This window comes from Larus michahellis, chromosome 4 (genome assembly GCF_964199755.1).
Source record: "Larus michahellis chromosome 4, bLarMic1.1, whole genome shotgun sequence".
Taxonomy (NCBI): Eukaryota; Metazoa; Chordata; class Aves; order Charadriiformes; family Laridae; genus Larus; species Larus michahellis.
Window position 1 is genome coordinate 92,521,532 of NC_133899.1, and position 23,608 is coordinate 92,545,139.

At 67.5% G+C, this 23,608-nt stretch overlaps 3 protein-coding genes across 3 annotated transcripts; 2 read left to right on the forward strand and 1 right to left on the reverse strand.

Annotated features, from left to right (window-relative positions):
* Positions 1–168: 168 nt before the first annotated feature.
* On the reverse strand, positions 169–6,235 carry PRPF19 (pre-mRNA processing factor 19). The gene is made up of 17 exons (XM_074586474.1): positions 5,991–6,235; positions 5,407–5,556; positions 4,055–4,131; positions 3,812–3,953; positions 3,569–3,642; positions 3,400–3,462; positions 3,249–3,290; positions 3,076–3,150; positions 2,705–2,780; positions 2,354–2,463; positions 1,984–2,139; positions 1,827–1,896; positions 1,572–1,657; positions 1,223–1,393; positions 939–1,044; positions 689–794; positions 169–390 (listed from the first exon to the last, which is right to left on the reverse strand). Exons 1-16 carry the CDS (start codon positions 6,007–6,009, stop codon positions 697–699), a joined length of 1,515 nt encoding a protein of 504 aa, XP_074442575.1. The 5' UTR covers positions 6,010–6,235; the 3' UTR covers positions 169–390; positions 689–696.
* Positions 6,214–9,092, forward strand: TMEM109 (transmembrane protein 109). The gene is made up of 4 exons (XM_074586475.1): positions 6,214–6,451; positions 7,441–7,685; positions 7,787–7,889; positions 7,997–9,092. The coding sequence occupies exons 1-4, from the start codon at positions 6,256–6,258 to the stop codon at positions 8,371–8,373; spliced, it is 921 nt and encodes a 306-aa protein (XP_074442576.1). The 5' UTR covers positions 6,214–6,255; the 3' UTR covers positions 8,374–9,092.
* A 1,689-nt stretch (positions 9,093–10,781) lies between these two features.
* Positions 10,782–23,569, forward strand: TMEM132A (transmembrane protein 132A). The gene is made up of 11 exons (XM_074586476.1): positions 10,782–10,917; positions 12,495–12,709; positions 12,808–13,098; positions 13,199–13,566; positions 13,721–13,870; positions 17,726–17,918; positions 19,016–19,159; positions 19,311–19,513; positions 20,539–20,821; positions 21,924–22,118; positions 22,231–23,569. The coding sequence occupies exons 1-11, from the start codon at positions 10,833–10,835 to the stop codon at positions 23,356–23,358; spliced, it is 3,255 nt and encodes a 1,084-aa protein (XP_074442577.1). The 5' UTR covers positions 10,782–10,832; the 3' UTR covers positions 23,359–23,569.
* Positions 23,570–23,608: the final 39 nt, after the last annotated feature.

Below are 23,608 nucleotides of genomic sequence, written 5' to 3' on the forward strand. Positions count from 1 at the left end.
AACCCAGAGGCGGCGGGGGTGGTTTGTCCGTGGGGGACGGGAGGAAAGAGGAGGGTTCCCTGGCCCAGAGCTGGTGGCCCCGGCTCTGTCACAGCCTCCTCTCCTCTGTGCTACACCTTCCCAGGAGCCTTCCTTACTCCCGGGACACCAGGGGCTGGCACGCACCGCCAGGGTGAATAGTTCTTTATTTCCATAACGAAACTAGACCACTGCTTACAAAACCTGCGCAGCCCTGCCCTCCCCCTTCCCTCCCCCCCCCTCCCTCCCTTCCACACATCCATCCCCGCCGCAATCCCGGCGGCCGCAAGCATCCACCAAGCGCGCCGGGGTTGGGGCGGGGGGGGCGGTCGGAGCCTTTTGTTGCATCAAATTACAAGCACAAAACAGAATCTAAAGCCAGAAAGAAAAAAAAAAAAAAAAAAAAAAATAGAGAGGAGACAAGGAGACGCGCACACGAAACTGGAAAAGAAAAAAAACTAAACCAACAACTCCATGAAGCACGGGGAAGGCGACATCCAACTTTCCCCCCCCCCCCCCCACCTCCCTCTGCCAACAGCTACAGCAGGGGAGTGCGGAGAAGTACTGAATCATTTGCTTCCCTCCCTCCCTCCCCACCCCGATATATCCCCCCGCCCCCCCAGCCCCCCCCACCCCAAAGCCCAGCACGACAGCGAAACCCCGGCCCAACCTCTGGGGCTACAGGCTGTAGAACTTGAGGCTCCGGTCCATGCCCGTGGAGGCAATGAACTTGGCGTGGTGGCCGAAAGCCACTCCCGTGGTGAGACCGCTGTGCTCTGGGGAAGGAAAACAGCCCGTGGTTACGACGCCGAGCGGAGTTAAACCCCGTCCACTCCCCGCAGACCCAGGAGAGCGTTTCCTCTCCGCAGGAGGGGACCTACACGCCTCCTGCGCCCCACTACAGCCCCCCCACTCCTCACCTGTGAAGTGGAGGATTTCCGTCCACTGCTTGCAGATGTAGATCTGGACGTCCGTCCCGCCCAGGGCCAGGTAGGTGCCGCTCTGGTCAAAGATGAGAGACTTCACCTGCGGAGGAGAAGGAGAACGAAGCTTCAGAACAAGGCCAGGAAACTCTCGGGGGGAGGCAGCACCTCCGTGTCAGCGTCCCCCGAAGCGGAGGAGCACAGTCGGAATGGTGGGCACTGGGAGAGGAGCTTGCCAGCCCAGCCAGGCCATCAGGGGGGAAAAGGGGACGGTCACACACCTCAAAGTTATTGTCCAGCTGCAACGTCTTGAAGTTCTTGAGCTTACGCAAATCCCAGAGCTTGACAGAAGAATCGTCCGCCGCCGTGGCCAGGTAGTAGCCGTTCTCGGAGAAGGCGATGCTGGTGATGGGGCCGGAATGTCCCGGGAAGTTGGCCACGTTGGTGCGTTCCTGAGGACAAGGCAGTTAGGGACAGGCTGTATTTTTGGGGACAAATTCAGAAGAGGTTCCTCAAAGTCCCGCTCCAGCAAAAAAAGGCACCACGCCTTGGATTAAACACTCTGCTGGGCACCAAACCGAGCTTCCCCCCCAACACGCTGCACCCCCACACCCCCAGGGGCAGCCCTACCTTCAGATCCCAGATCTTGATCTGAGAGTCCATCGTCCCTGTCCCAAAAATGAGCCCGTCCGGGTGGAACTGGGCGCAGGTGAGAGCTGCGGAGACACAGGGAGAGGGAAATTCAGAGGGTTGGGGACATTTTCTGACACCCAATCCCCCCCCACGAGTCCTTGTGATCTCCAGGAACCCACAGGGAGAAAAATCCCTTCTCCGCAGGCTCGCAACAGCCCCCCCAGGGTGGGAATACTCATCTACAAGGCTTACCACAGCCAGAGCTCTCATCCGTCACCTTGGTGAGGACACGGCCTGTCTGGATATCCGAGAAAGCCCAGTACTGGAAGAAAGGACCAGTGCGATGAGTACAGATGGAGGAGAAGCAGGAGTGAGGGGGGGTGGTCTGTGGTGCAGGGACGGGTCTCACCTGGTCATCGGAAGAGCTGAGGAGGTAGTCACCTGTCGCGTGGAGGCTCAGCCCCGTCACAGAGCCCTCGTGGGCACGGACAACCTGCACGCACGAGGCGTTGGGCACAGACCAGATGCGAATAGTAGCATCGGGAGAAGCTGAGAACACCAAATCCTAGACAAAGATGAGGCAGGAAAGTTAAGGAAAAAAAAAAAAAATCAAAAGACTTTCACCTCGCCATCTGGGAGAGCCCCCTATGAGCAAGAACTGGCCCATCCCCAGTCCGCGTGAGGCGGAGACCGAACAGAGCACCAGAAAAGGGCCCAGAAAGCCCGATCCGGGGCAGCCCGGCTGTGAGGGAAGAGGCCGAACGCGGGCCTGAGCGCACCTGAGAGGGGTGGAAGACAACACTGGTAACCTTCTTGGAGTGCCCCTTGAGTGTCGCCAGGATCTGCTCCGAGCTCTTGTCAAAGACGATGACGTTTTTATCAGCCCCGCCTGGAAAAACAAAGCAGGGTGCGGTGAGAGACGGGAGTCTGTGGCCAACCAAGTCCAAGTCCATCCACTTTTCTTGGGGATCACCATCCTGAGAAGCTTTGCCACGAAGTGAGAGAATCCCTCACGCCCCTCGCCCCACCTCTATACCCCAAAAGCACAAAGAAAGGGATCTGCTCCCAAGCAGCCGCAGGCTCTTAACTGACACCACACAGTCCCCAGCAAGCGGAGGAGGCTCCCTTACCGGTGAGGATCTTGTTGGTGTCGGAAGGACAGAGGTCCAAGGCAAGGATCCCTGGGATGCTGGCGCTGTGCAGCCCCTGCGCGAGGTAGGAGGATGCCAGATTAACGCCACAAGCAAGAAAATGCCCCCAAAGAGAAATGAGAGGCCCTGGAGGGAGCCCAGGGCGTTTCATTCCAACAGCGGGAGGCTGTGCCACGTCTAATCCAGCACAGGTCCCTGCTGGCCATGGCACGGAGAGTCAGGAGCCTCCTCCTTGCTCTGCCCAGCAGCACATCTGTCGCTTATCGATGCTTCGAAGCGGCAGAGGAGAGGCCCGGATGCCCAGCTGCATGGGGGAGTTTACGAGCCGCTGCCCACATCCCGGCACTCACCACATGCGAGGCGACCTGCCGGTATTTGCTGAGTTCCTCCGGCTTCACCAGCTCCTCTGGAACAGTCTTGCCTCTCTGGAAAAGGAAAACAGTGAGAAGATAAACATCAGCATCCCAGGGCACGGCACATCCTGGCTGCTGCAGCATCTTCGGAGCGAAACGGGGCCACTTACCTTCTTACGCTCCGTGGTCAGCACCGTAGCCTTGTCTTGAAGCTGCAAAACAAGAGGAGGGTCGTCACAGACTGCCTGGGGCTCCCACGGAGGGTGGCTGGAGAAAAGCCACCGCCGAAGGCCGTAGCAGCGCAAGTAGAAGACCTCTTACCTTCTGGATGATCTCGGGGGTCATGCCTGCAAGTTCTCCCAGATCCATGGACTCCCCAGCTCCCTGCAGGGGACAGAAAAAGGGGCTGGTTACACCCAGAGGGGGAAGGCAGGGAAAACGAGCAGGAGGACCGAGGGGAAAAGTGCCAAGAGGGACAGTGGGGACTCACCGCCACGTTTGGCTGGGCGGATGGCACCGTCTGGGGCACGATGAGACCAGCCTGTGGCTTCAGAGTCGCCAGAGCTGCGGAGGCAGAGAAAAGCTGTGAGTTTAACATACATTGAAGGGGAAAGGAGACCGCATCCAGCACAGCGATCGCTACCAAGACTACTTGCTGCTGGGCCACACGCTGCTCGCTCCTCCCCAGCTCCCTCTCCCCGAGACCCACAACCCTCACCCCACCCCACGTCACCTTCTCTGGCGGCGGTGACCTCCTTGGTGAGCCGAGCAATGACACGGCAGGCGGCATCGTGCTGGTAGAGCGCGTGGGACAACTCCTGGCGCGTAGTCTGCAGCTGCTGGCGGAGGGTGAAGCTGTGCAGCATGACGGCATCCTAGCAGGGATGGAGGCCGAGTCAGGCAGGGAAAGGCGTCAGCCCCAGTGCAGGCAGCTGCCGGCGCTCAGCTCCGCTCCCAGCCACGACCCAGCACTTACCCACTCATCCTGCAGAGCTTTCAGGATGGCTGGGATGCTCGTGGCAGATGGAGGCTTGGGCCGGATGGGGTGGGCAACTGCCAACGAGAGAGCATGAACACATTAATCGTGTCCTCAACGCCCCTGTCGATCGCTTTAGACACCGCTGTCTGTATGTCCCCCAGCATCCTGACCCCCGCAGCTCAGCTTTCTGACCACATCAGGCTGACGGTTTGCCTCCCCCGGCTACCAGGGAGAGCATCGTGGGTTTATCATAGAATCACAGAATGGTTTGGGTTGGAAGGGACCTTAAAGATCACCTCATTCCAGTCCCCTGCCCTAGGCAGGGACACCTCCCACCAGCCCAGGTTGCTCCAAGCCCCGGCCAACCTGGCCTTGAACCCCTCCAGGGATGGGGCAGCCACAGCTTCTCTGGGCAACCTGGGCCAGGGGCTCACCACCCTCACAGCCAACAATTTCTTCCCAATATCTCATCCAAATCTCCCCTCTTTCAGTGGAAAACCCTTCCCCCTCGTCCCACGGCTCCCCTCCCTGATCCAGAGTCCCTCCCCAGCTTTCCTGGAGCCCCTTGAGGGCCTGGAAGGGGCTGGAAGGTCTCCCCGGAGCCTTCTCTTCTCCAGGCTGAACCCCCCCAGCTCTCTCAGCCTGTCCTCCCAGCAGAGGGGCTCCAGCCCTCCCAGCATCTCCGGGGCCTCCTCTGGCCCCGCTCCAACACCTCCGTGTCCTTCTGCTGTTGGTGCCCCAGCGCTGGAGGCAGCACTGCAGGGGGGTCTCACAGAGTGGAGCAGAGGGGCAGAATCCCCCCCCTCGCCCTGCTGCCCACGCTGCTGGGGATGCAGCCCAGGCTGCGGGGGGCTTTCTGGCTGCCAACGCACGTTGCCGGCTTGTGTTGAGCTTCTCGTCCACCAACACCCCCAAGTCCTTCTCTGCAGGGCTGCTCTCCAGCCATTCTCCGCCCAGCCTGGATTTGCGCTTGGGATTGCCCCTGCCCACGTGCAGGACCTTTCACCTTGTTGAACTCCATGAGATTGGCACGGTCCCACCTCTGAAGCCTGTCCAGCTCCCTCTGGATGCCATCCCTTCCCTCCAGCGTGCCAACGGCACCACACAGCTAGGTGTTGTCAGCAAACGTGCTGAGTTGAGCCCGCAGTCCATAACACCGACAAAGATACCAATCCCAACACCAACCCCTGAAGAACTCCGCTAGGGAGAACATCATGGATGTCCCTCGGGAAATCCTTTCTCAGGGTGCCACCCCCCAACAGGGACTCCCAGCTCCCCCCAGACCGGCCACGGTGGCCAGGGCCTTCCCCTGGGGGAACCACCACCATCCCCCCGTCCCGTCCCGCCACCTTTGATGTCAATGAGCTGCTCCTCGGAGAGTGGCTGGTTGTTGACGGGGTCGGTGCCGTTCTCGGCGATGTATTTCTCGATCAGCCGCCGCTCGTAGACGTGGTTGGAGACCGGGGAGACGCAGGGGTGCTCGGGCACCTCGTTGGAAACTGGGGGAGGGAGGGATGAGAACGGGGGTTACGGCACCGTTCCTGGTAAACCCCTAAGCAGCAGCCTTAGAGCCCAGTAAGCCCCTAAGAGCAACCTCACAACCCGGTAAGCCTCTAACGGTCACCCACAGCTCGGTAAATCCCTAAATGGTAACCCTACAGCCCGGTATCCCTCTCCTGGTAACCCCTAAACGGTAATCCTACAGGCCTGTATCCCCCTCCCGGTAACCCGGGATACCACAGGCCCGTAATCCCCTGCCCCGGTAACCTCCCCAGCCCCCGTAACCCCGCAGCCTGGTAATCGCCCGCCCGGTAATCCCACAGCCCAGTATCCTCCTCCCGGTAACCCCCTCCCGGTCACCCTCCCGCCCCGGTAACCCCCTCCCGCTCAACCCCTCGCCCCTCGGGGCCTTCCCCGCGGCCTCCTCACTCACTGGAGCAGATGAGGGCCATGGCGGACGCCGGGCAGCCACCGCTCTCCGACTGCGGCCCCCTCCGGTTCCGGTGGCGGCTCCGGTTCTGGGTCTGGTTCTGGGTCTGGTTCCGGTTCCGGCGGGCGCGCGCGGCGGCCGCGACGTCCCCAACGGCTCACGCGGGCGCCGCCGGAAACGGAAGCGCTCCCGGCCTGCACCGCGCCAGCGCGCGACACTCTCTCTCACACACACCCCCCCCCCCCCCCGGGGAACGGCGCCTCCCGGCATGCCCCGCGCGCCGCCACGGGGGTGGGGCGAGGCGACGACGACACACACACGTTACCATAGCGACCGCGTCCCGGCATGCACCGGGGGGCTCACGGCGCCGCCCGGACTACAGCTCCCGTCGTGCCCCGCGGCGGCGGGAGTGCAGAGCGCGCTCTCCCGCCCGCCCGGCTCCGCAGCGCCCCCGTGCGGCAGCGGTGAGCGCCACCCCACCCCTGCGGGGCACCGAGCGTGGCGGGGGGGGGGGGGGGGGGGAACCGGGGGGACCCTGAGGGACCGGGGGGCGGGGTCCCGGTGGTGGTGGTGCCTACGGGGGGGAGAGACGGGGTGGGGGGGCGCGGGGGTGGGAGTATCGGGGGTGGTACCGGAGGGGTTGGGGGTACCGGGGGGGGGGTCCCGGGGGTGGGAGGTCCCGGAGTGACCCGGGGTGGGGGAACGGACAGGGTGGGGGGGCCGAGGGGGGACCCTCGGGGAGGGGATATACGGGATGGGGGTACCGGGGGTGGTACCGGGGGGATTTGGGGGTACTGGCGGGGGAGGTCCCGGGGGTGGGAGGTCCCGGGGTGACCGGGTGGGGGGACACGGACAGGATGGGGGTCCCAGGGGTGGGGGGACCGGGAGGGTAACGGGGGGTAACGGGGGTGGGAGGTCCCGAAGTCACCCGGGGTGGTGACAGATGGGGGGGCGGTAGCGGGGGATAGACCGGGGGGAGTGGGGGGGGGATGTCGCGGGGGGATTGGGGGTATCGGGGGGGGGGGGGAACCGAGTCTGGGGGGGGGGGTGTCCCGGGGTGAGCCGGGGGTGGGTAACAGACAGGGTGGGGGTTCCGGGTGTAGGAGGACTCACGGGGCAGGGGGGGGGAGGCCCGGGGGGATTGGGGGTACCGGGGAGGGGGGGGGAGAGAACCGGGGTGGGGGGGTCCCGGGGGAACCGAGGCCGCCCCCCCCCCCCCCCCCCCCTCCGCCCCGTGCCCTTGGGCAGGGCAGGCGCCGCGTCCCGCTGACGCCCGTCCTAAATATAGCCGGGGGGGGCCACGGTGTGTGTGTGGGGGGGACACAGACGACACACAGGCCCGCGGCCCTCCCGGAGCCCAGCGGCGGAGGAAGGGGGGGGGGGACACACACACGCACCCCACTGTCCCCTGACCCCCCCCCAAAGTCCCGGTGTCACCCCGCTGTCCCCGCAGAGCCAGGCCCCGAGATGGAGGGCGTGCGGGGGGGGCGCCGGGCCCTGCTGGCCCTGCTGCTGTGGGTCCCCCTCCTGGGGGTGGTGGCGGCGGCGGCTGGGGGGGGGGACCGGGCGGAGGACGAGAGGGACGATGGCTTCCGGGGTGCCACCGCCGGCGACGACCCGCTGTCACGCCTGGGACAAGCCGCCTGGGCGGCCACCGAGAGCTGGCTGGGCCCCCAGCCCCTGCGGCTAGTGGCCGAGGTAAATTCCCAGCCCCTCTGTGTCTCCGTCCCCCCCCCCCGCCCCCCAACCAAATGTGTCCCCCTCCCGCCGTGTCACCTCGGCCCCGTTTGTCCCCACAGAGTCTCTCCGCCACCCTCTGGGTGGTCTCCTCGGGGATCTCGGTAGCCCTGACCACGTTCTGCAGGATCCTGGGGGACCTCCTGGCTACCACTGGCCACAGCGGTGAGCTCTGGTTTTTGCCGGGGGGGGGGGGGGGCGGGGGGCAACCCGTTTTTGGCACCCGTCCCCGGTGCCACCACCGCGGTGGGTGACACCCGCCTCCCTCCCAGGTGACCGGCTGCTTCTTCGCACGGTGGCCTTGGCTCCCGCCGAGGTTCAGCGGGTCCTGCTGTGGGGGCTGGCGGCTGCCGCGGCCTCTTGGCTACTAGCCCGCCTGCGGGGGCTACTGCTGCCTCTGCTGCGCTGGGCGAAGCTCTGCTGTTTCCTGGCCGCTTTCCTCCACGTCGCGACATGTCGCGAGAGCCCCACCACCCAGGCGGGGCTGCTGCTGGGGCTCTGGGTGCTCTACGGCTTGCTGGGGGGGGGGCTAGTGGCCCCCCCCGGCCCTAGCCCCCAGCTGGAAGCCGCCTTGCGCAGCCTGGAGTGGAAAGTGGAGGAGCTGCGGCGGCGGCAGAGGTGGGGGGGGCCCCGAAACCGGGAGGAGTGACACCCCCCCCCCCTTAAAACCGGGAGGAGTGGCCCCCCCCCCCCGCCCAAATCGGGAGGAGTGACCCCCCCCCCTTTTTTGTCCCTGCGGGGGAGGGGGGGGACAGCACCGTCCCCAGCGCCCCCCCCTCGCCTTGGCTCTGTTGTATCCCCCCCCCACCGCCAAGCATGTGTCCTCCCTGCTGAGCGCCCCCCCCCGCGGTTCTCCCTGGGGACCCTGCTGTCATTAGCCCCCCCCACCACCACCACCTCGGGGGGGGGGGATACCAGTCCTGGAGCCCCCCCCCCCGTCTTGGGGGTCACAGAGATGTGTGTCCCCCCCCCACCAATGGGGCACCCCCAAAGCTTGGGACCTGCTCACAGTGCCTTCACGCAAGCCAAGAGTGCCTTCCCCTGGCGGGGGGAGGGGGGGGGGGCGCTCGTATGTGCCCCCCCCCCCCCAGCCCCAAATCCAGCCCCACTGCGGAGGGGGGAGCCCACCCTGAGCCCCCCACCTTGGGGAACCCACGCTGGGGGGAGCCCCCACCCCGGCCATCGCCCCCAGCCCAAAGTTGGGGGGGGGGGGTCTTTTTGTGCGGGGGGGGGACGACACGCACACAGTCGTGTGTGTCCCCCCCCCCTCCCGGGGGGGGCCACCCCCCCGCTGTCGGTTTTGGGGTTCAAAGCTGCTTTTTGAACTGTTTTGATATGTGGGTCGGAATAAACACGGTTTTATGCCCCCCCCGGCTCGGCTGCTTCCCGCGGGAAAGGGGTACGGAAGCTGGGGGGGGGAAGGGGGGGGGGGGCTGGTTTTTAGGGTGCCGGGGGGGTGCCCTGCGCGTGTCCCTCCCCCTCTGTTTGCCCAGTGCTGAGCACCACGGCGGGGGGGGGGGGGGTGGGTTGATCCGTGCCAGGATCCGTCCCCTTCTCCGTGTCCCCGTCGTCCTCCAGCCGTCCTGGTTGCTGGCCCCCCCCCCTCCCCAGCCTTCCCTCCAGTCGCTCCCAGTCCCTCCCAGTGCCTCCCAGTCGCCCTGATGGGGGTGGGACGGGGGATGATGGAGGGCAGGTGGTGTGGGAGCCCCCTCCCTGCTCCGGGGTCTTTCCACATGGATGGGGATGGGGAGAGGGAGCGGGGATGGGATGGGATGGGATGGGAGAGGATGGAGATGGGGATGGGGATGGGGATGGGATGGGAATGGGAGAGGATGGGACAAGGACAGGAATGGGGATGGGATGGGGATGAGGAGAGGGAACAGGGATGGGGACAGGAACGGGGACAGGGATGGGGATGGGGACACAATGGGGAACGGGGATGGGGACGGGGATGGGATAGGGATGGGAAAAAGGAGATAGGGAATGGGGATGGGGACGGGAATGGGGAACAGGGATGGGGATGGAGAACGGAGATGGGGGATGGAGAATGGGGATGGGAATGGGAATGGGAACGGGGATGGGGATGGGATAGGGATGGGGACAGGAACAGAGATGGGAATGGGGAACGGGGATGGAGACGGGAATGGGGAACGGGGATGGGGATAGGGATGGTGACGGATGGGGATGGGGACAGGAATGGGAATGGGGATGGGGACAGGGATGGGGACGGGAATGGAGAACGGGGATGGGGATAGGGATGGGGATGGATGGGGATGGAGACAGGAATGGGAATGGGGGTGGGGACAGGAATGGGGATGGAGGTGGGGGACAGGGATGGGGACAAGAATGGGGAATGGGAATGGGGACGGGGATGGGGAATGGAGATCGGAATGGGGATAGGGACGGGTGGGGAACGGGGATGGGGATGGGGCTAGTGACGAGGATGGGGAAGGGGGATGGGGACAGGGATGGGGACAGGGATGGGGAATGGGGATGGGGATGGAGAACAGGGATGGGGAATGGAGTGGTGATGAGGAGTGGGATGGAGATGGGGAATGGGATGGGGAACAGGAGTGGGGAGCAGGGATGGGGACAGGAATGGGGGACGGGGACAGGGAACGTAGATGGAGACAGGGATGGGGACGGGGACGAGGAATGGGGATGGGGACAGGGATGGGGAATGGGGAATGGGGATAGGGAACGGAGACGGAGACAGGGATGAGGGACAGGGCTGGGGAACGGGGCTGGGGCTGAGGAGCGGGATGGGGACATGGACGGGGAGCAGGGATGGGGATGAGGAGCGGGATGGGGACATGGATGGGGAGCAGGGATGGGGATGAGGAGCGGGATGGGGACGTGGATGGGGAGCAGGGATGGGGACGGGGTGGGGATGAGGAGCGGGGCTGGGAACGGGGCTGGGCTCAGGGGTGCGGAGCGGGGCCGGGGCTGGAGCCGTGCCCGGCGCTGGGCAGGGCCGGTGTTTAGGACCCGGCGGGACGAGGCGGCGCCGGTGCCGGTCCCGCCCCGGCCCCATTGTCTGGGCGCGGAGGCGGAGGGACGGCAGCGGCGGCGCCGGCAGCACGGACGCGGAGCGGAGCCCTCCCGGCCATGGCCCCCGCACCGCCACCGCCACCGGCACCGCCACCGGCGACCCGGCTGGCGCTGCTGGCCGCCGTCCTGCTCTGCGCCTCAGGTGAGTGCGGCCGCACCGGCACCGGCACCGGCACCGGCACCGGCACCGGCGGCATCGCCAATGGGTGGCGGGGGGGATCATCCCGCCTGGATCCCCCCCTCCCGCCGCGGTGCCGGGATCCGGGCTCTAACCCGCATTCGGGATCCCGAGGGGGTGCCCCGGGGAAGGTGGGATCCGCTGGGATCCCGGGGGTGTGTGTGTGTGTGTGTGTGAATCTTACCCACCCCCCCGCCCCCTCCGTCCACACGGGATCCCCGCAGCCCGGGGGGATCCGCTCCCCACCCCCCCCACCCCCCCCGGCCCCGACCCACGGGAACCCGGGATGTGCCTCGGTTCTCTCCCCCCCGGTCCCCGCTCACCGGATCCCCCGCGATCTGCCCCTTCCCAGGGCCACGGGGAGCTGGGGATCGAGTGGGATCTGTCCCTGGATCCATCCCTGGATCCGTGGCTACCGGGCGTCCCGGCGGGATCTGCCCTTTCCCATGGCCACAGGGAGCTGGGGATCGAGTGGGATCTGTCCCTGGATCCGTCCCTGGATCAGACCCGGGACCAGTGGCTACTGGTTGTCCCGGCAGGATCTGCTCTCTCCCATGGCCACGAGGAGCTAGGGATCAAGTGGGATCTGTCCCTGGATCCGTGGCTACAGGGTATCCCGATGGGATCTGCCCCCTCCCGCGGCCACGGGGAGCTGGGGATCGAGTGGGATCTGTCCCTGGATCCGGCCCTGGATCCGTGTCTACCGGGCGTCCCGGCGGGATCTGCCCTCTCCCATGGCCACAGGGAGCTGGGGATCGAGTGGGATCTGTCCCTGGATCCATCCCTGGATCCGTCCCGGGATCAGACCCGGGACCAGTGGCTACTGGTTGTCCCGGCAGGATCTGCTCTCTCCCATGGCCACGAGGAGCTAGGGATCAAGTGGGATCTGTCCCTGGATCCGTGGCTACAGGGTATCCCGATGGGATCTGCCCCCTCCCGCGGCCACGGGGAGCTGGGGATCGAGTGGGATCTGTCCCTGGATCCGGCCCTGGATCTGTGGCTACTGGGCGTCCCAGTGGGATCTGCCCTCTCCCATGGCCACTGGGAGCTGGGGATCGAGTGGGATCTGTCCCTGGATCCGTGGCTACAGGGTATCCCGGTGGGATCTGTTCCGTGCTCAGGGTGATCCCGGTGAGCTGGATCCCCTGACCCTGATCCCACCCCGGGGGACCCGTCACCGTCCCTCTCCCTGCGGGGGGAGCATGTCGGGTCCCCCCCCGCCGCTGGCAGCCTGACGAGCGGCGCTTCGTTAGCGGGGAGCAGCCAGGCCTGGGAAAGGGGGGGGGGACGACCGTGCTTCCCCCCCCTCACCCCCGCCCCACGCTGCCCCCGACACCAGTGGGGTGCCACGCCGCCCCCCCTCACCCACTCCTGGGGGGCACCGGGGAGGGGGGGGGGGGGGGCTGTGCCGTGCCAAGGCAGCGCCGAGCGGCGAACATGGAGGTGGGCACGGAGGAGACCCCCCCCCCCCTCCCCTGCCATTTGCCAGCCCGTAGCCCCCCTTCCCCCCGGGGCTGGTGACGCAGCCCTTCTCCTGGCAGCGAGGGGTGACGGGGACCCCCCCGACCCCGTCTACCTGCCGGCGCGTCTGGAGGTGCTGGGGGTCCCCGAATATTACCGGCTGCAGCGGGCGGACGGGGACCTGCCCGCCAACGCCTCCCTGCGTGCCCGCACCGAGACCTACCTGCTGCTGCCCCACGGCTCGGCCACGCGGCCCCTCCTCCAGGCCACCTACCCCCCCTTCAGCACCCGCCAGGTAAAATACCCCCCCCTCCTCCTCCCTTTTTCCCCCCCCCAACCATCCCCCCCCAGCCCCGGGCCAGCCCGGTGCCACCAGCCCTTGTCTCTTGGCAGGAGATGCCCACGGAGACCCCCCCGGGGAGGGAGGGCTCGGCAGCCTGGGCCGTCCGCGCCGTGTCCCTCGAGAGCGCCGTGTCACCCGCCGAGCCCGTCGCCCGTGTCCTTTTCCATCTGCAGGGTCCCGACTGGCTGCCGGGGCAGCGGGACCCTCCCGGGGAGCGGGATCCCCTCGGGGATCGGGCCCCCCCCGGGCAACGGCACCCCCCCGGCAAGCGGGACCTGCCCTGCGTCACCCTCCACGCGCACCACGGCGGCCGGGTGGCCCGTGGGACGTGTCGCCTGCAGGTCAGTGCCACCCAGCGGAGCTCAGGGCCGGGGCGGGGGGGTGTCACCCCGCTTCCCCCCTGCCCCGCCATGAGTCGGACCCCCGCTTTTCCCCTTCCAGGCACCCCTGGGCGCCTGCGTGGTGGAGCTGGAGATCCCCCCGCGTTGGTTCTCCCCCACCCCACGCAGCCGCCGCCGGGCAGCCGACCCCCCCGACCCCCCCGAGCCGGCCGAGCTGCACTACGGCGTGGTGGCACCGGGGGATTGCGGCCGTACCGGGGGGTTGGGAAGCCGGAATCGCGGCGGGGAGGCAACCCGGTACCTGGGCACGCTGGAGCTGCGGGCGGCCGAGCCGGCGCGGTGGCAGGAGGTCCGGCTCGATGACAAGGTGCTGCTGCGCGTCCCCGATGCCACCCTGCGCCCGGGCCAGCGCTTCACCGCCACCCTCGCCCTACGGCACAACTTCACCGCCGACCAGCTGACGCTCCGGTGAGACCCCCCCCCCCCCCCCTGCCCCCCGCACCCCACCCCGGGTGGCCCAGAGACCCCTCCGGAGGGTGGCGGAGCGCCGGGAAGGGGACATCGGGTGATGGGGACGTTGGGTGACGGGGACGTTGGGTGACGAGGGGGGTTCTGCTGGCAGGATCAAGGCGAAGAAGGGGCTGCAGGTGGTGGCCGCCCGCCCCGCGTCCCCCGGCGCATGGAGCGCCCAGCTGGAGCGCACCCGGGGGCCCAAGCACTCCACGGCCGTGGTGACCTGCCGGCGCAGCGGGGACAACCCCGGCGGGGGGAGGTAGGGAGCAGCGCGGGCACCCCCAGGGACCCCGGGACGGGAGGGGGCTTCTGCATGGGGGAGCTGTGCATGGCACTGCTGCCATCCCAGTATGGTCCAGTTAGAGCAGGGGGACCTGTGGGTTGCACCGCTCCCATCCCAGTTTGGACTAGGGGGACCTGTGCATTGCACTGCTGCCATCCCAGTACGGCCCAGTTAGAGCAGGGGGACCTGTGGGGTTGCACTGCTCCCATCCCAGTATGGCCCAGACCAGTAGGTTGCACTGTTCCCATCCCAGTATGGCCCAGTTGGAGCAGGGGGACCTGTGGGTTGCACCGCTCCCATCCCAGTATGGCCCAGTTAGAGCAGGGGGACCTGTGGGTTGCACTGCTCCCATCCCAGTTTGGACTAAGGGGACCTGTGCATTGCACTGCTGCCATCCCAGTATGGCCCAGTTAGAGCAGGGGGACCTGTGGGTTGCACCGCTCCCATCCCAGTTTGGACTAGGGGGACCTGTGCATTGCACTGCTGCCATCCCAGTATGGCCCAGTTAGAGCAGGGGGACCTGTGGGGTTGCACTGCTCCCATCCCAGTATGGCCCAGACCAGTAGGTTGCACTGTTCCCATCCCAGTATGGCCCAGTTAGAGCAGGGGGACCTGTGGGTTGTACTACTCCTATCCCAGTATGGCCCAGTCCGTGCAGGAGGACCTGTGCATTGCACCACCCCTGTCCCAGTATGGTCCAGTTGTAGCAGGGGGACCTGTGCATTGCACCCCTCCCATTCCAGTATGGCCCAGTTAGAGCAGGGGGACCTGTGCGTTGCACTGCCCCCATCCCAGTATGGTCCAGTTAAGAGTGGGGGGACGCGAGGGTCATACGACCCCTGTCCCAGTATCATCCAGTCGGAGCAAGAGAACTTGTTGGTTACACCACTCCCATCCCAGTATGGCGCAGTTGGAGCAGGGGGACCTGTGAGTTGCAGCACTCCCATCCCAGTTTGGACTAGGGGGGCCTGTGGGTCGCACTGCTGCCATCCCAGTATGGTCCAGTTAGAGCAGGGGGACCTGTGGGTTGCACTGCTGCCATCCCAGTATGGCCCAGTTAGAGCAGGGGGACCTGTGCCTGACACTGCTCCCATCCCAGTATGTCCCAGTCCGTGCAGGAGGACCCGTGCATTGCACCACCCCTGTCCCAGTATGGTCCAGTTGTAGCACGGGGACCTGTGGGTTGCACCCCTCCCATCCCAGTATGGCCCAGTTGGAGCAGGGAGGGCCTGTGCATTGCACCCCTCCCATCCCAGTATGGTCCAGTCGGAGCAACAGAACTTGTTGGTTACACCCCTCCCATCCCAGTATGGCCCAGTTGGAGCAGGGGGACCTGTGGGTTGCACTGCTGCCATCCCAGTATGGCCCAGTTAGAGCAGGGGGACCTGTGGGGTTGCACTGCTCCCATCCCAGTATGGCCCAGACCAGTAGGTTGCACTGTTCCCATCCCAGTATGGCCCAGTTAGAGCAGGGGGACCTGTGGGTTGCACCGCTCCCATCCCAGTTTGGACTAGGGGGACCTGTGGGTTGCACCGCTCCCATCCCAGTATGGCCCAGTTAGAGCAGGGGGACCTGTGGGTTGCACTGCTCCCATCCCAGTTTGGACTAAGGGGACCTGTGCATTGCACTGCTGCCATCCCAGTATGGCCCAGTTAGAGCAGGGGGACCTGTGGGTTGCACCGCTCCCATCCCAGTTTGGACTAGGGGGACCTGTGGGTTGCACCGCTCCCATCCCAGTATGGCCCAGTTAGAGCAGGGGGACCTGTGGGGTTGCACTGCTCCCATCCCAGTATGGCCCAGACCAGTAGGTTGCACTGTTCCCATCCCAGTATGGCCCAGTTAGAGCAGGGGGACCTGTGGGTTGTACTACTCCTATCCCAGTATGGCCCAGTCTGTGCAGGAGGACCTGTGCATTGCACCACCCCTGTCCCAGTATGGTCCAGTTGTAGCAGGGGGACCTGTGCATTGCACCCCTCCCATTCCAGTATGGCCCAGTTAGAGCAGGGGGACCTGTGCGTTGCACTGCCCCCATCCCAGTATGGTCCAGTTAAGAGTGGGGGGACGCGAGGGTCATACGACCCCTGTCCCAGTATCATCCAGTCGGAGCAAGAGAACTTGTTGGTTACACCACTCCCATCCCAGTATGGCGCAGTTGGAGCAGGGGGACCTGTGAGTTGCAGCACTCCCATCCCAGTTTGGACTAGGGGGGCCTGTGGGTCGCACTGCTGCCATCCCAGTATGGTCCAGTTAGAGCAGGGGGACCTGTGGGTTGCACTGCTGCCATCCCAGTATGGCCCAGTTAGAGCAGGGGGACCTGTGCCTGACACTGCTCCCATCCCAGTATGTCCCAGTCCGTGCAGGAGGACCCGTGCATTGCACCACCCCTGTCCCAGTATGGTCCAGTTGTAGCACGGGGACCTGTGGGTTGCACCCCTCCCATCCCAGTATGGCCCAGTTGGAGCAGGGAGGGCCTGTGCATTGCACCCCTCCCATCCCAGTATGGTCCAGTCGGAGCAACAGAACTTGTTGGTTACACCCCTCCCATCCCAGTATGGCCCAGACCAGTAGGTTGCACCCCTCCCATCCCAGTATGGCCCAGTTGGAGCAGGGGGACCTGTGGGTTGCACCCCTCCCATCCCAGTATGGCCCAGTTAGAGCAGGGGGACCTGTGCATTGCACCCCTCCCATCCCAGTATGGCCCAGACCAGTAGGTTGCACTGTTCCCATCCCAGTATGGCCCAGTTGGAGCAGGGGGACCTGTGGGTTGCACTGCTGCCATCCCAGTATGGCCCAGTTAGAGCAGGGGGACCTGTGCATTGCACCCCTCCCATCCCAGTATGGCCCAGTTAGAGCAGGGGGACCTGTGCATTGCACCCCTCCCATCCCAGTATGGCCCAGTTGGAGCAGGGGGACCTGTGGGTTGCACCCCTCCCATCCCAGTATGGCCCAGTTGGAGCAGGGAGGGCCTGTGCATTGCACCCCTCCCATCCCAGTATGGTCCAGTCGGAGCAACAGAACTTGTTGGTTACACCCCTCCCATCCCAGTATGGCCCAGACCAGTAGGTTGCACCCCTCCCATCCCAGTATGGCCCAGTTGGAGCAGGGGGACCTGTGGGTTGCACCCCTCCCATCCCAGTATGGCCCAGTTAGAGCAGGGGGACCTGTGCATTGCACCCCTCCCATCCCAGTATGGCCCAGACCAGTAGGTTGCACTGTTCCCATCCCAGTATGGCCCAGTTGGAGCAGGGGGACCTGTGGGTTGCACTGCTGCCATCCCAGTATGGCCCAGTTAGAGCAGGGGGACCTGTGCATTGCACCCCTCCCATCCCAGTATGGCCCAGTTAGAGCAGGGGGACCTGTGCATTGCACCCCTCCCATCCCAGTATGGCCCGGTTAGAGCAGGGGGACCTGTGCATTGCACCCCTCCCATCCCAGTATGGCCCAGACCAGTAGGTTGCACTGTTCCCATCCCAGTATGGCCCAGTTGGAGCAGGGGGACCTGTGGGTTGCACTGCTGCCATCCCAGTATGGCCCAGTTGGAGCAGGGAGGGCCTGTGCATTGCACCCCTCCCATCCCAGTATGGTCCAGTTAGAGCAAGAGAACTTGTTGGTTACACCCCTCCCATCCCAGTATGGCCCAGTTAGAGCAGGGGGACCTGTGCATTGCACCCCTCCCATCCCAGTATGGCCCAGACCAGTAGGTTGCACCGTTCCCATCCCAGTATGGCCCAGTTGGAGCAGGGGGACCTGTGGGTTGCAGCGCTCCCGGTATGTCCCAGTTGGGGGGGGGGGGGTTACTGGGACAGCCCCGAGCGCTGGCTGCTGGCGCAGGGTGGCCGACTCGCCCGCGTTCCTGCACCTGGAGCTGGGGGTGGAGAACGGGACGGGGGGGCTGGCGCCGGCGCGGCCCCTCACCTGGCAGGTGGAGTACCCCGGCCAGGACCCCGAGGCCCAGAAGGACAAACTGGTCTGGGAGATCCAGGTGGCGGAACGGGACGTCCGGGCCCTCGTCCCCCTCGTTCAGGTGGGTGACACCCCCACATCACCCCCCCCCCCCCCCCCCCCAGCCCCCGCCTCCCATCTTAAACGCGGCCTCGCTGACGGGGGTCCCCCGCGCCATCTCGGTAAAACTGGGGGCCATGGAGGCGGGGGGGGCTGAGTCCCCACACACTCGTGATGTGTGTGTGTGTGTGTGTGTCCCCCACCGAGCCCCACGGCGCTGTGCAGCCCTGCCCCTGCTGAGCCCCCACGTGCTCGTGACACGGTTCCCTGCCCCACTGAGCTGTTCAGGGTGTGCAACCCTGCCTGGCTGAGCCCCCACAGGCTCGTGACACGTGTCCCTGCCCCACTGAGCCCCATGGCGCTGTGCACCCCTGCCCCGCTGAGCGCCCATGTACTCATGACACATGTCCCTGCCCCACTGAGCCCCATGGCGCCGTGCAGCCCTGCCCCGCTGAGCCCCCACGCACTCGTGACACAGTTCCCTGCCCCACTGAGCCGCTCAGGGTGCACACCCCTGCCCCTGCTGAGCCCCCACGCACTTGTGACACGTGTCCCTGCCCCACTGAGCCCCATGGCGCTGTGCAGCCCTGCCCCGCTGAGTCCCCACGTGCTCGTGACATGTGTCCCTGCCCCACTGAGCCCCATGGCGCTGTGCACCCCTGCCCCTGCTGAGCCCCCACGCACTCGTGACATGGTTCCCTGCCCCACTGAGCCGCTCAGGGTGCACACCCCTGCCCCTGCTGAGCCCCCACGCACTCGTGACACAGTTCCCTGCCCCACTGAGCTGCTCGGGGTGCACACCCCTGCCCCTGCTGAGCCCCCACGCGCTCGTGACGCGTGTCCCTGCCCCGCTGAGCCCCCACGCGCTCGTGACACAGTTCCCTGCCCCACTGAGCCGCTCAGGGTGCACACCCCTGCCCCTGCTGAGCCCTCACGCACTCATGACACGTGTCCCTGCCCCACTGAGCCCCATGGTGCTGTGCACCCCTGCCCCGCTGAGCCCCCACGCACTCGTGACACAGTTCCCTGCCCCACTGAGCCGCTCGGGGTGCACACCCCTGCCCCTGCTGAGCCCCCACGCGCTCGTGACGCGTGTCCCTGCCCCTCTCTGCCCCACAGGAGCTGGAGATCCTAAACACGGCCCCGCTGACGGGGGTCCCCCGCGCCGTCCCGGTAAAACTGGTGGCCGTGGAGGCGGGGGGCGGCGTGGCCGAGCTCAGCGAGCCCCCGGGCTGCGAGTCGGCCGACAAGCAAGTGCTGCAGGTGAGCGGCGTCGTCCCCCCCGGCCTTTACATTGTCCCCCATGGTGTCCCCCCCGCCACCAACCCTGCCCGGTGAGGCGGGGGAGGGGGGGCCGCTGCCAGCTCCCCTTTTACCCCTCCGCCTGCCCCCCCCCCCCCCCCCCCCCAACCAGGTCTCGGATGGCTGCGACGCGGTGTTCGTGGGGGGCAAGGAGAGCCGGGGGGCGCGGGGGGCGCGGGTGGATTTCTGGTCCCGGCGGCTGCACGCCTCGCTGCGCTTCACCGTCTGGGCACCGCTGCTGCCCCTGCGCGTCCAGCTGGGTGACACCGCGCTGGAGCAAGTGCGGGGCTGGCGCCTGCCCAGTGGCCCCGAGAGGTGAGTTTGGGGACCCGGGGAGCGGGGTTGGGGGGGTGGCCCCCGGCATCAAACCCCCCTCCCCCCCCACCACTGCGGCAAGGCGGGCGAGGAGGGAGATGGGATGGGGTGCTGAGCCCCGCCGCGCTTGTGACGTGTGTTCCTGCCCCGCTGAGCCCCGTGGCACTCGTGACACGTGTGCCTGACCTGCTGAGTCCCGTGGTGCTTGGGGTGGGCACCCCTGCCCCACTGAGCCCCGTGGCACCCGTGGGATGCACCCCTGCCACGCTGAGCCCTATGGCACTCGTGACACGTGCCCCTGCCCCACTGAGCCCCGTGGCACCCATGTGATGCGCCCCCTGCCCTGCTGAGCCCCCACACACTCATGACACGTGTCGCTGCCCCGCTGAGCTCCATGGTGCTTGGGGTGCACACCCCTGCCCCACTGAGCCCCCGCACGCTCATGACACATGTCCCTGCCCCACTGAGCCCTCCCGCACTCGTGACACGTGTCCCTGCCCCACTGAGCCCCATGGCGCTGCGCACCCCTGCCCTGCTGAGCCCCCACACACTCATGACACGTGTCCCTGCCCCACTGAGCCCCATGGCGCTGTGCGCCCTTGCCCAGCTGAGCCCCCACGCACTCGTGACACGTGTCCCTGCCCCACTGAGCCCCATGGCGCTGTGCGCCCCTGCCCTGCTGAGCCCCCACACACTCGTGACACGTGTCCCTGCCCCACTGAGCCCCATGGCGCTGCACACCCCTGCCCTGCTGAGGCCCCACACACTCATGACACGTGTCCCTGCCCCATTGAGCCCCATGGTGCTGTGCGCCCCTGCCCAGCTGAGCCCCCACGCACTCGTGACACGTGTCGCTGCCCCACTGAGCCCCATGGCGCTGTGCGCCCTTGCCCAGCTGAGCCCCCACGCACTCGTGACACGTGTCCCTGCCCCACGGAGCCCCCCCACGCCCTCGTGACACGTCCCCCCCCCGCCCCGTGCCACGCGCCGGGGCTGGTGACACGGGTGTCCCCTGCCACCCGCAGCGCCCCGGGGGAGGCGGAGGAGCCCGGGGAGGAGGAGGCCGAGCAGCGGCGGGCGCGGGGCTGTCGCCCCCAGTACCAGCGCACGGCGCTGAGGGTGCTGGCCCACTTCGTGGCCCACCCGCTGGACGGTGGCCGCCACCTCGCCTACCTGCCCGGCCCCGAGTGGCTCCTGGATGTCACCCATCTGGTGGCCAACCGCACCCGGGTACAGGACCCCCGCGTGGCTTCCCTGGAGGGGGGCACGGTGGTGGTCGGCCGGGAGCCGGGGGTCACCTCCGTGGAGGTAGGTTTTGTGGGGGGGTGGGGGGGGGGGGAGGGGGGTGTCCTGGGGGGAGCTGGGGGGGGCAGGAGGTGGAGAGAAGGAGATGGGGGGGCTGGAAGGGGGTCCTGGGGGGAGAGGGGGGGCTATGGGGGCTGGAGGGGACCTGGGGGGTGCAGAGAGGCTGGAGGGGGAGAGATGGGGGGCTAGAGGGGGGTCCTGGGGGGGGGGAGAGAGGGAGATGGGGGGCTGGAAGGGGGTCCTGGGGGGAGAGGGGGGAGATGGGGGGCTGGAGGGGGAGAGATGGGGGGCTGGAGGGGGGTCCTCGGGGGGGAGAGGGAGATGGGGGGCTGGAGGGGGAGAAATGGGGGGCTGGAGGGGGGTCCTGGGGGCAGAGGGGACCTGGGGGGTGCAGAGAGGCTGGAGGGGGAGAGATGGGGGGCTAGAGGGGGGTCATGGGCGGGGGAGAGAGGGAGATGGGGGGCTGGAAGGGGAGAGATGGGGGGCTGGAGGGGGTCTTGGGAGGGGGGAGAGAGGGAGATGGGGGGAGGCGGGGGGGTCCAGGGACTGGAGGGGGGTCCTGGGGGGAGAGGGGGGGCTATGGGGGGCTGGAGGGGACCTGGGGGGTGCAGAGAGGCTGGAGGGGGAGAGATGGGGGGGCTGGAGGGGGGTCTTGGGGGGGGGGGAGAGAGGCTGAAGGGGAGAGGGAGGAAGATGGAGGGGGTGGGGGGGCAGAGGGGGGGAGATGTGGGGCTGGAAGGGGGGTCCTGGGGGGGCCAGGGAGTGGAGAGATGGAGATGGGGGGGCTGGAGGGGGGGGTCCTGGGACGAGAGGGAGGGAGATGGGGGGGCTGGAGGGGGGTCCTGGGGGGGCGCAGGGGGTGGAGAGATGGAGGGAGGAGGCTGAAGGGGAGAGGGAGGAAGATGGAGGGGGTGGGGGGGGCAGAGGGGGGGAGATGTGGGGCTGGAAGGGGGGTCCTGGGGGGAGAGGGGACCTGGGGGGCCAGGGCACGGGGCCGGGGGGGGTCAGAGGATGGAGGCCGTGAAGTGTGGGGGCTCCCAAGGGGGGGGTGTGTGTCCCCGTCCGCGTCCCCCCCCCCCCACCACTCCCCCCCCGTTGCCCCCAGGTGCGGTCCCCGCTCTCGGCCTCCATCCTGGGGGAGCAGACGCTGGTGGTGACGGAGGAGAAGGTGACGGTGACGGAGCTGCGGGCCCAGGTGGTGGCAGGGCTGGCCCTGGAGCTGCGGCCACAGCCCGGCCACCACCCCGCCATGGTCACCGTCACCGCCCGGGGGACGCCCACCCTGCGGATCCCCAAGCAGGTGAGACGGAGACGGGGAGGGGGGACGGGGACACACACGGACATGCTGGATGTGCCGGGGTGGCCGGTGTCCCCCCCCACTCCGGTGCCACCCCGGCTGTCACCCCGAGCAGGAGGCGACACTGTCCCTCTGGTTGTCCTTCTCCGACCGCACGCTGGCCCCGCTGGAGCTGTATGGCTGGCAGGACGCCGCCGTCACCGTCACCTCGCTGGACCCCTCCGTGGCCACCGTTGGGGGGGTGTCCCCCGGTGTCCCCACCGCCCGCCCGTGGGTGGTGGCCGAGGGACCGGGGCGGGGGGCTTTGCTGCAGCTCCACCTGCACCCCCCGGACGCCTGTCGCCGGGGCCGTCACCGGGCAGCCGCGCTGGCCACCGCCACCGCTTGGCTGGAAGTGGGGCCGGGCCAACGCGGCGTCCCCACTCCCGCTAGCCCCCGACTCCGCGGGGGTGGCCGACCCCGGCTCAGCTCGCCCTTCCCGCGGGCCGAGGGGGCCATGTCGGGAGAGGCGGTGACGGTGACGGCGGCCAGCGAGCCGCGGCGGAGGGACCCCGCCGGCGTGGGACCCGCCGCCACCAAGCTCCAAGGGTTGGGGTCTTCCTCGGAGGAGGAGGAGGAGGAAGAGGAGGAGGAGGAAGGCTACGGCGGCGGGGAGGAAGAGGAGGAGGAGATGGTGAAGGCTCCTCAGCGGGTGACCGACCTGGAGATCGGCATGTACGTCCTGCTGGGCGTCTTCTGCCTGGCCATCTTCATCTTCCTCGTCAACTGCATCTTCTTCGTCCTGCGTTACCAGCAAAAGGAGGCGCCGGATGCCGGGGCCGCCCCCACCGCCCCCCAACCCCACAACTGGGTCTGGTTGGGCACCGACCAGGAAGAATTGAGCCGGCAGCTGGATCGCCGGCAACCCGAACCCCCCCCCGAGGTGGCCACCCAACCGGGGCGATGCTGCTGTGGGGCGCCGCCGGGTGCCGAAAACGGCGGGGGGGGTCCCACCGCCGCCGCCGCCCCGGCTCCCCTGCCCCGCAAGGAAGGGGGCGCGCCGGGGGGAGGCCGGAGGAAGCGGGTGGAATTTGTCACCTTCGCCCCCCCCCGCCTTCCCGAGGAACCCCCCCAACCCGCCCCCAACGTCCAGTCCATCCTGGTGGCCAGCGAGGACGACATCCGCTGGGTGTGCGAGGACATGGGGCTGCGGGACCCCGAGGAGCTCAGGAGCTACATGGAGAGGATCCGCGGCAGCTCCTGACCCCCCCCCCTCAACCCCCCAGTAAGGGACCGACCTCCTCCCCACGCCACCCTTTGGGGGGGGACGGGACGACACACGTGTCCCCCCCTGCCATCCCCTTCCTGCAGCGGGCTGTGCTGCTCCTGGGGGCCACCGCCTGTCCCTCCTGGTGGCCCAGGGAGGTCGGGGGGGGACGGACGACATGGGTGGTGGTGGGGGGGTGTCTCCGGCATCGCCCTCCTCGGGGGGCCTCGGTGGGGGAGGAGGAAGC